The sequence below is a fragment of the Kryptolebias marmoratus genome, linkage group LG9 (assembly GCF_001649575.2).
Source record: "Kryptolebias marmoratus isolate JLee-2015 linkage group LG9, ASM164957v2, whole genome shotgun sequence".
Lineage (NCBI taxonomy): Eukaryota > Metazoa > Chordata > Actinopteri > Cyprinodontiformes > Rivulidae > Kryptolebias > Kryptolebias marmoratus.
In genome coordinates, this window is record NC_051438.1 from 29,629,106 (window position 1) to 29,640,276 (window position 11,171).

The 11,171-nt window shown below is 46.7% G+C and overlaps 3 protein-coding genes across 5 annotated transcripts in view; 2 read left to right on the plus strand and 1 right to left on the minus strand.

Moving 5' to 3' along the window:
- Nucleotides 1-11,171, plus strand: part of slc44a1b (solute carrier family 44 member 1b) — a 32,639-nt gene that overhangs the window by 7,952 nt on the left and 13,516 nt on the right. The window lies entirely within an intron of this gene.
- rest (RE1-silencing transcription factor) lies at nt 287-7,941 on the plus strand. Its single transcript, XM_017404504.3, has 6 exons — nt 287-433; nt 1,921-2,187; nt 2,269-2,808; nt 2,879-3,039; nt 3,118-3,201; nt 5,667-7,941. Exons 2-6 carry the CDS (start codon nt 1,940-1,942, stop codon nt 7,403-7,405), a joined length of 2,772 nt encoding a protein of 923 aa, XP_017259993.1. The 5' UTR covers nt 287-433; nt 1,921-1,939; the 3' UTR covers nt 7,406-7,941.
- LOC108228876 (F2R like thrombin or trypsin receptor 3) overlaps nt 8,938-11,171 on the minus strand; it is a 6,284-nt gene continuing 4,050 nt past the window's right edge. The window contains exon 2 of the mRNA XM_017404503.3: nt 8,938-10,981. Within this exon, the coding sequence (XP_017259992.1) occupies nt 9,921-10,981 (1,061 nt within the window). The 3' untranslated portion in view covers nt 8,938-9,920. The remainder of the gene's footprint in view (nt 10,982-11,171) is intronic.

Consider the following 11,171-nt stretch of genomic DNA (forward strand, 5'->3'; position numbering starts at 1 on the left):
GGGGTTCTGATCAGGAGTTCTGGATCAGGAATTCTGGATCAGGGGTTCTGGATCAGGAGTTCTGGATCAGGGGTTCTGATCAGGAGTTCTGGATCGGGAGTTCTGGATCAGGAGTTCTGGATCAGGAGTTCTGGATCAGGACTGTGAGGAGTGTGGTTCTGCTGGTCACGTGTTTGAACTTTCAAATCCGACAGTGAAAGTTTGTGAGCGCCGGTCCGTCCTCCATCTTGTTCGTTTCACTCCTGTATCATCATGATTTTTGTAGTTTTCTAAAGAAAAACTACAAACGTAGCGCGACGTGCTGACGTCACAGACGCACGTCACTGTGGAGGAATGTGCGGAAACTTCTGTGTACTTTTCTGCCTTTGCTTTCCGTCGAAGCAAAAGCTTCCAGAGGCGTAAAAACTTCAGGAAAGTGTCCGAAAGTCCGGAGGTGAGGGTCCGGGAGGTGTGCGGGTCTGTGCGGGAGGGCTGCGGGTCTCGGAGCCGGTCTGTGCGGTGTTTGCTTCCAGGCGAAACGGCTGGAAAGTTACAGGCAGTTTGGGTAAAATGGAGGCGGTGAGGTGGAGAAGAAGGCGCTGTCCGGGGCTGATCAGGACCATGGCTAACACTCCGAGGCCCGAGGCCCGGGGCCCGAGACCCGAGGCCAGGTCCTCGGGTCGGGGCAGGAACCACCGCTGAACACGTCGGGCTTTCTGCTGTGGACCCGCTCCGAGAAGTTCGGTTCGGTTGGCGAAATAAGTTCGGAGAAACTCATCCGGGAGCCGAACTGAAATCTCAGCCGCAGCAGCGCGTCGATTCCCGGGGAAGTCGGGCGGTTAGAGCCGCTTCAAATCGGGTTTATTTTCGGTTTAAAACGAGTTTAACGAGGCTGTAAATGATTCTACATCGGTTTGAACCGGTTTAAATCTGTTACAAACGAGTTTTAATCAACATAAGATGAGTTTAAGAAGACCTTAAACGAGTTTACATGAGTTTAATACGAGTTTAAACGAGTTTACATGGGTTTAATACGAGTTTAAACGAGTTTACATGGGTTTAATACGAGTTTAAATCTGTTTAAACGAGTTTACATGGGTTTAATACTAGTTTAAACGAGTTTACATGGGTTTAATACTAGTTTAAACGAGTTTAGGTGGGTTTAAAGAAGTTTAAATATGTTTTAAACAGGTATACATTGGTTTTATCAAGTATGGATTAGTTTAAAATGTGTTAACAAAGTTTTAAATTAGTTAACATCGATTTGAGAAAGCTTAAATAGTTCTTAAATGAGTTTTAAACATGTTAACATCAGTTTATATTTGTTTAAAATGAATTTACATTGGTTCAAATTCATTTGAATCTGTTTAAAATGAGTTTACATAGATCTGAATAAGTTTAATTTGGTTTTATGCTAGTTTAAACCTGTTTAAAATGTTGCATTAGTTTAAAAAAAGGTTTCAAATTAATTTACATAGGTTTAAACGTGTTTTAGTCTGTTCAAAGTGAGTTTACATTGGTTCAAATAAGTTTTAATCAGTTTAAAACAAGCGTATTGAAGTTTTGAACGATTTTAGATTAGTTGGAAATAGGTCAAATTGTTTATAAAACAAGTTTACATAGGTCAGAATAAGTTCTAATATTTTTAAAACTATTTTAAATCAGTATAAAATGAGTTAAATGTGGTCCATATATAGATCCTATAGATTTTCTGAGTCTAAATCAGTTTAAATCTATTTGAATGAGTTTAAACTGGATTTATGACGGGTTTAATTCAGTCCTAAGGTCACATCAGCTGTACGTTCCAAATGTTCCGGTTCAGGTTACAGAACCAGCACAGAGCTCAGAACCGTTCTTTAACAGCAGCAGGTGTAATTTCTCTCTAATCAGGTGTGAGGAAAGTCGCCGCCGCCTCTGTCTGATTCTGATGTTTGGTCTCAGTTTCCTGTTTCAGCTCAACATGGCGGCTCAGACAGCGCTCTCGGTCGGGGTGTTTCCTGTCGGTGTTTCCCTGCCAGACGACGCTCAGGGTCTCAGCGACATGCCCAGGAACACGCTGCCCGCCCCTCAGCTGGTGATGCTGGCCAACGTGGCGGCGGTGGCGGAGAGCGGCGGTGGTGACGGCAGTGTGGCGGATGAGAAGGAAATGATGGAGCTGAAGACTGTGGGATGCAGCTACTCAGACAGTGAGGACGAGAACGTCATCAGGTCAGTCCGCCACTTCCTGCCCTGAGCTCATTACCTGTCCATAACTCACCTGTCTGGTAACTCACCTGTGTGTCTGCGCAGGTACAGTTATGACAACCAGAACCAACGGGAGGTTTGCATCATTGAGTATCCAGTGTCTCCAAACCCGGCCATCAAGCCCGTCACATGTGGAGGCCACAGAGATGAGGATAAAGGCCACAAACCTCTGCCCTCTAAGCCCTGCCCCTCCACCTGCACCAACACACCTGAGCAGAGCACCAAACGGAAAGACGGGCCCCCCGCTGCCACAAACGGCGTGCAGAAGAAGAAGCCGTTCTGTTGCAAACCCTGCCACTTCCAGGCGCAGAACGAGCAGGAGTTCGTGGATCACCTGAGCACGCACAGCGTCAGCAAGATGATGGTGGTCAACCAGGTGGAGGGGCGGAGCAAAAACAAGGCTAAGGAAACAGAAACACCTGAGGGCCAGGATCAGACAGGTGAACAGGCGGAGTCCAGCGGTGAGGCAGGGACAGGCGACGTTAAAGGGCTGATCAGATGTGAGCGCTGCGGCTACAACACCAACCGCTACGATCACTACATCGCTCACCTGAAGCACCACAGCAAGGAGGGCGACGACCACAGGTAAGGCTGCACACCTGTTCACCTGCTAGTGTCAAACTGTGCTGGTTTACCTGTCTGTGGTTCCCTGCAGGGTGTTTAAGTGCACGCTCTGTGCATACACCACCGTCAGTCAGTATCATTGGAGGAAACACCTGAGGAATCACTTCCCCAGCAAACTGCACACCTGCAGCCAGTGTTCCTACTTCTCCGATCGCAAAAGCAACTACATCCAACACATCCGCACGCACACAGGTACACACCTGTCCCCATAATGTCCACACCTGTCCCGGAGTCCTCAGCTGTGTCATGTATCATGTTTGTTTTGGACAGGTGTGCGTCCCTTCCAGTGTCTGTACTGCGACTATTCGAGCTCTCAGAAGACTCACCTGACACGGCACATGAGGACTCACTCAGGTGAGCGTGAGACAGGTGTGACGGGGTCACCTGACCTGGAACACATCAGGTTTTGTGTGTGTGTCATGTTTGCTAACACAAGGAGCGTATGTTGTCTGATTATTTCCGTTTTACCGCTGAGCTCTTTCTTCTTCTGTGGTTTATGATCATCAGAGACCACTTGTGTGGTCGGGGTCACCGAACCCAGCAGTCAGAGGGGCGGGGTTACACCTGAACAGGGTTTAAAGATGAACAGGAGTAAAATGATCAGGTTTTAGCTGTCAGATTCCTCTTTGATTTGGTTAATGGGATCATAGACTGAGCTGAGACAGAAGGACCGGCTGGTGTCACTCCCTGCAGCTGTCAGAAGGTACCACGCCCTGCTCTGACATCACCTGGCAGCTAACAACCTTTCTCAGCAGTAGCCGGAAGTGTCAGTATTTGCTCAGTGTCAGTATTTGCTCTGGCTCTTACTGGAAACATGGGTACGGTACGTTACAGCATCATATCATCTGCAAAAATACACAGAAATGTGTTTGACGAGCGAACATTTGTTTCATTTCTGTAGATTCTCAAAGGCCTGCATAATTATTCTGTGAAGCAGATTTTTATTTTATTTTGATAAGTTAAGCGTAGCTGCTTGACTAATTTAGACACTAACTCTAAGCTAATCTAAATATGGACTCTTGGCTAAATTAGACATTCAGTCTTGGCAAATATAGTTTGTTTTGAAACAGAATCTTGGCCAGATTAGACACCGACCTTGAATGTCCAAAAGACGCCAAGGCTCTCTCGTATTTAAGGATTGAAATGTATTTTTGTTGCAGTTCAGTCTACTGTAAACCAGTAAAGATTTCTAACAGGTTTCCAACAACATCAGGTGCTTTAAGAGAGTGGGCCGACCAATAGGAATGCTCCTTATTGTATCCTGTCTCTTATCTCCAAGGTGCTCCAAAGTCTATACTATCAGCTGTATAAGATCAATCTGGACTCCTGGGCTCCTGTGGTAGCACTGGTTTTGTTCCAGTTCACCTTCCGGGCTCCCATGGGGCCTTCGTTTGCCCACGTGAGCTCCACAGCCCTACCTGCTGCCCATCGCAGTCTGAAGGAAACAATGATGGGATGTAGGAGCTCCCTAACTCAGTGACCTGGGTACTAACACACTGAAACAGGAGCGTAGGGTTTGGGCTGTGTTGGTGTGTTTGCTGTGAGTTTCAGTGAGTTTTGTGTGTCAGCCGTTGTTTCTCTGACTAACTGAGATCCTCTCTGTTCTGTTCTGCTCTCACTGAAGCTGACCTGTCGGACTAACACGGTAACGTCTCATCTCACTGGGTTCTGTTCTGTCGTGTTGTACCTAGAAGTAGACCGATTTAATTAGACAGTCTTTAATAACCTATGCATATTCAACAAATTACCAAGTAGAGAAATGAAGGCACAGCAGCAGGTACTATAACCAGCTCACTGTAGTATTTATGAAAAAAAAGGGACATAAAAAGTGTTTCACTCTATGTTACAGTTTTAGGATTTTGTAAAACGCATCCTTTACAATTTAACAAAAACAAAAATCTGTTGGAGGAAAAAATATAAAAAGACAGAAGAAGCTGATTGCTTTAGTGTCCATACTTTTAAATTATGAATATATGAGTGTCTCAGAGTGACTCTTATCCACTGGCACCTTTCTGCTGCAGAGCTTTTTAAGCACCTTGATGACCTGTGCTAAGGTACTGGACTCGTTGTTCCCCGAGTCCTGAAACTCCTCCAGGTGAACATGGTGACCAGATTAAAGAGATCCTCAAAGTTCTCCTTCCACCCTCCACATCAGCAGTTTCCCTCCCAACCAAACAGCGCCTGGGGAGAGGCAGCCTTCCCTGCCATCAGATCCAATTCACCATGAGCTACGCTCCTCTTTTTACCCGAGTTTCTAAGACATGGGGCCACAAATGTGATAACAAACCTTCGGCCCAAGCTAGCCTGGTTAAATAAACTGATGAAGCCCCCTGTGTGTTTGTTATGGACAGCCTGTGCCTAGCTCTGAGGTCCAGTAACAAACACTGCTCCAGTTCAGACCAGGGAGGTTCCTCCCAGTTAACCCCACCCCCCTCCAGGTGACTCCATCGTTGTCCACATGGGCATTGAAGTCCTCCAGAGGAACAACAGAGTCTCCAGATGGCACCCCTAACAGGGCTTTAAGAAGGTTGGATGATCTGAACTTCTGTTCTTGAAGCTACAAAGAAGTGACCCAGAGAGAACAGGATTTTCAGTTTGTCACTCTGAGATCCAGTCTGAAGGGTTCTATTAGAACCAGATCCCCTGAGATCCAGCAGAGACCAGTTCTTTGTGAAGTTTTCAGATCAGAGAAGTTCTGATTCAGTTTTCAGTTGATCAGCTGATCAGTAAACAGTAAAATAAAAGTCTGATTAACAAACTCCATGCTCCTTTAATCTGAAGCTGCCATAGATAAACATCTGACTCCTTCCTGTCTGCAGGTGAGCGGCCTTTCAAGTGTGACAGCTGCAGCTACCTGGCAGCCAATCAGCACGAGGTAACACGCCATGCCCGCCAGGTCCACAACGGGCCCAAACCTCTCTCCTGCCCGTACTGTGAGTACAAGACTGCGGACCGCAGCAACTTCAAGAAGCACGTGGAGCTCCACCTGAACCCCCGGCAGTTCCTCTGTCCGCTCTGCAAGTACGCCGCCTCCAAGAAGTGCAACCTGCAGTATCACATCAAGTCCCGGCACTCCGGCTGCAACGTGGCCCTGGACGTGTCAAAGGTCAAGCTGCGTGTTAAGAAACCTGGTCCCGATGGTGTCGACGAATACTCTGACTCAAAAAGAAACAAGTTGGACAACCAGTCCAGCATCGACGAGGACGTGGACATGGAGGAGGACGAGGACGATGACTCAAGCCCCATCAATTTATCAGTCAAAAAGAGCAGCATCGACCAGCCGTCGCAGAGCGAAACTCCCTACAAGGCTGCAAAGACACCAAACGTCCCGTCCGAGAAAGAGAAACCACCAAAGGTCAAAGAAGCAGAGAAAAAGGTCACAACGAGGCAAAAGAAGGGAAAGGAACCTCCCTCGGAGAACCCAAACATTACCAACGTCCAGACAGGAGCTGCTGGAAACGCTGAAAGCAAGGCAAAGAAACGAGTCAAGAGGCTTTCAGCTGAGAAAACAGCTATAAGGACCGAATCAGAGGAACCCAAATCCCTCAAAGACCCAGCAGAGAAGGAGGGTTCTGACAAGCAGCCGTCAGAACAAACTAACGCTGTGAAGGAACTGAAGCTGAAACCGGAGGTGAAGCTAGCTCAGAAGAATGATAACAAACCCCTCAGTAAGATCAGGAAGTCTGGGTCGAAGAGGTCCAAGAAGACTCCAGAACCTGCTGAAGAAGCTTCACAGAAACCCAACAGTTCTGACAAAAACCAGAAGGCAAAGGGGGTCAAAGAAAAACCTGCAAAGAGAAAAGGAACTGAGGTTTTGGATCTTTCCCAAAAGTCATCCAAGACCCGGCGTCTAAAAGCTCCAGCTGCTGAGAAGCTGCAGTCCAAATCTTCTTCTGATGACATGGTCAACAAACATGAGTCCGGTCCAACAGAACAGTCCGATACAGCAGCGCCTGTCAAGCAGAGTAAGACCAGAACCTCCAGTAAGAAAGCCTTGGGTCCAAAGAAAGATCGTACAACTTCTGTCATCAGTGGTTCCTTGGTGCCCCTGGAAAGTTCTAAAGATGCAAAGTCATCAGGAACCGGTCCTGCTCAGAAAGGTTCCTCCACAGATGAACTGACTCCACCAGAACCTGAGTCCAGACTTCCTGACCAGACCAGCAGTTCTGGACCGGACTCGCTGTCCAAAGTCCAGCAGAATCCAACCTTCATCAAACCGTCCCTGCCTCCTCCGCTGGTGCTGCCGGGTCAGCGCAGCCGACCGGCCGAGGCCGAGGACGACGAGGGCATCCACAGCAGCCACGAGGGAGGAAGTGACCTCAGCGACAGCGCCTCCGAGGGCAGCGACGACTCGGGTCTCAACGGTAATGGCACCGGCCCCGCGAAAATGGCCAACGACCCTGAAACGCCCACTGACGAGATCCCGACACCGACGGAGCTGAAGGGACACACGTGCATTTTCTGTGACCGCACCTTCCCTCTGGAGGCGCAGTACCGGCGCCACCTGAACCGCCACCTGGTCAACGTGTACTTCCTGGATCCCACGGCTCAGAGATAAGAGCCGTATCCATGGCAACAGTCTGACTGACAGCAGCTGATGGTTCCTGACTGTTCCACTCGGCGATCATTTATTCTTCATTTCATTTGGATTCTCTACAAGATGAAATATGGATCAGAACATCCAGAACTTTGACTCCGATCATCGGGCTTGGACTCGAAGCTCCAAGTCGACCTGAGACCCTCGTTCTTCTAGTGTCCAAATTTAAACTCCTGTACACGTTTCCATGGCAACAAGAGGCGACTCGAAACGTTTCCACGGTTACAGGTGGCCGGAGCAGATGAAGCTGGTCGGATTGGGTCGTGTTTTTTAGATAAAACCTTTTTGTCCTGAGAGCGGTCAGGCATGAGGGCGGTGGTGAAGGTGATGAAGGTGGTGAGGGTGATAAAGGTGATGATGACGTTTTGGGCCTTTTTTAGTTTTCAGACGTGTAAATATTTCGGTGCAATATCCCCCTGTAGTCGAGATGCCAAAGTGTTTTTGTTATATTTATGTTTATCATGAAACAAATGAAATAAACTCCATCAGATATTGGGTCTTTGTCTGCAGCTTCTTCGTCCTCTTCCTCCTTTACCTACTGTAAAAACTACCATCAGTAACGACACGCTCTTCTGCTTTTCTAAGAACCAGCAGCGTGGTTAGGACGTGCAAACCAGCCCAGCCCAGTAATATTTATTGAGATTATAATTAATATGATCCGGACCGGTTATTAAAGAAGTATTTTACTCTTTCCAAGACAAACAGCATTAAAAAGCATCATTTATTTTTTTTATTTTACAGGTCAGTCAGAGGACTGGGGATGAAAAGATCGTTTTAGAGGCTGAATTTATCAGAAGTGAAGATGGGCAGAGGTTCAGTTTGTCAAAAACTCCAAAAACTGGAGCAATTCCAGAATAATGTTTCATAAAGGATCAATGTGAAGCCTTTAAAAATCCCATCATCAACAGATCTGAAGAATCAGAGGTCAAAGGTCAAGGCTGGTTCTGCTCAGGAACACTGTCTGTAAACACAGTTCACTGTGTCGTCCACAGATGCTGCTTAAAGCTCTATCAGGCAAAGAAGAAGAAGAAGTTTCTTAGCAGCTGATCACTGGATGCCACTGGCAGAGCCATGTCTGTATTATAGCGTGAATTAATCTACATCACTTCTCCCCACATGAGCTTTTATAAACAGGATATCTAAGACACTACCAGGAAACAGAACGGGAATAAAAGACTTGGTTTACTGGGAACTGGTTCATTGTGGACCTTTTGCTGAATTGTCCCTCAGTGTGAGTGTGAATGGTTGTTTGTCTCCATGTGTTGCTGTGATGGACAGGAGACGTGTCCAGGGTGTCCCCCGCCTCAATGAGCCCCTGGAGACAGGCGCCAGCTGCCCCACGACCCGGAAAGGAAAAAGCAGGTAAAAGAAAATGGATGATGGAAGTGTCAGCCTCCACAAACACATCAGAAACCTGACAGACCTTCAGAGAGCCTGAAGAACTAAAAGAAGATCTTGGAAGGAAAGTTTAAAGAATATGAGACTCAAATTTCTTACTTTTCACTTTGATTTTATTTATTTCATCTCAAGTTATTTGCTCTTTATGGTTTATCTGATTTAACGTGATATACATCTTATATCTTACAGGTAAAAGTATTTGTGAAGATGTTAAACATAAAACCAAAAACAGTTTCAACAAACTAGCTGGACAAAAATCTTCCACCTGAATTTGTAGAAAAGACACCTGCTGCAGCAAAAACATCTCCTGTATCCTGACCTGCTCTTCTTTTATAAAAACACTTTATAACCTGTAACAACAATTATCTGCTCCGTCCGTGTGCCAGGAGTGTAAACAGAGAAACTACAACTTAACCTGCTGTGTTTGAGGCAAACAGGCAAATAATCACATTGATTTACACACATATATTTATATATATTTATACTGAGAGAAAGTTTATAAGATGGACCTGAGGAAGTGAATGATGGCTTCTTTATTTAAATTTACAGAATGTAAAAACTCTTCCTGAAAAGTTAATTAATTCATTACAGCAACAGACAGAATAAGTTTTTTTTAATATAAAAATAACTTTTAAAAGGTTCTTTAGCAGTTAAGGTTGGTTGAAGTGAAGAACGCTGCAGAAATGTGGGGAATATGATAAGTGATGAACAGGAAATCAACTCTGCAGCTTCCTGTTTCCCTTAGAGAAAGAGAAGGACTTCCTGCAGAGTTCTGACGTTTGTTCTTTTCAGAACTTTCCACAAAAAACACAAAAGTACTCTGAGTACTTTTTCCCTTCTCTGATGTTTGACCTTTGACCTTTACCCTCTGAGGCAGGATTCCTGCTGATTCACAGCCAGAGAAGAAACAAAATCTGCTGAAACTTGGAAAATGTCCTGAAAGCTTTTTTTCTAAGTTCGGATGTTTTAACTCGATTCTCATCAGAACAAGTGCTGACAAACTTCTGATCGGATCAGAACCGGCCCTGACTCATGGAATGAGATGATGTCAGCAGTCGTGGGACATCCCTTTGTCCTGTTAGCATGTAAACGCTGTCTCAGATGTCCCACCTGGTTTGGTCACTGACAGCAGGGTGACCTTTGACCTCTTGCCTGATGACGAGGACTTGCTCTCGAGAGAAGAGGGTTGGTTTTCTCGGTTGCTGCAGCAGCACAGAGCGCTCTTGGCTTTATGCCTGAACTCTGTGGACACAAAGTAGAAGATAAAGGGATCGATGCAGCTGTTAAAGGTGCTAAACGCCAAGCTAATCATGTAGGGGACATAGAGGTCCTCGCCATCTCCGTCCAATGAGCTGTCAGCGTAGGTTAGGAGGAGGAGGACGTTACTGGGCAGCAGACACACGATGAAGACGACCAACACCAGCACTGTTACTATAATGGCATGGCCGTAACGCTTGCCTTCAGCCAGCAGGGTGCGCAACACGGTGGCGTGGCAATACAAAATAATGGTGAAGGGCAGCAGGAAGCAGAGGAAAAACAGAGTGGTGAAGTACGGCAGGAAGTAGTTATCCTGTTTGTCCTCAGGCAGTGCGTCGTGGCAGGTGGTGATCTTCAGGTCGTCCAACATGTAGGTCTGCCGGGACATCAGCAGGGGTAGCATGGCTCCCAGCATCACCACCCATACCATTACAGCCACGTACACAGAAACTCGCAGACTGCGCAGAGTCCTGGCATTAAACGGGTGAACCAAAGCCAGATACCGGTCCAAAGCCACCATGGCCAGACACCAGACAGAGCCGTAAATGTTACCGTAAAACATGGCCATGACAATTCGGCAGAAGGGCTCCCCCAGCTCCCAGTTGTTCCCTCGGAGGTGGTAGACAATACGAAACGGCAGAACCATAAGCAGCAGGCAGTCTACCAAGGTCATGTTGATGAGCAGCACAGTCGATGGCAGATGTTTGGTCCGGAACACCAGAACCCAGAGGGCCATCAGGTTGGCTGGTAAGCCCACACAGAAGGCCAGAATATACAGAATCGGTGGGTAAAGGTTGGTGGTTGGAGCCTGGAGGGCTTTCAGCTGCTTCTCTTTTAGAGTGGTGACGTTACAGGATGTTACCAACCGGAAGGCTCGAAGACCTGCAGAGACCACAACACATGTCAGTCTGTAGACCTGCAGAGACCATTAAACACATCAGTCTGTAGACCTGCAGAGACCATTAAACATGTCAGTCTGTAGACCTGCAGAGACCATTAAACACGTCAGTCTGTAGACCTGCAGAGACCATTAAACACGTCAGTCTGTAGACCTGCAGAGACCACAACACAT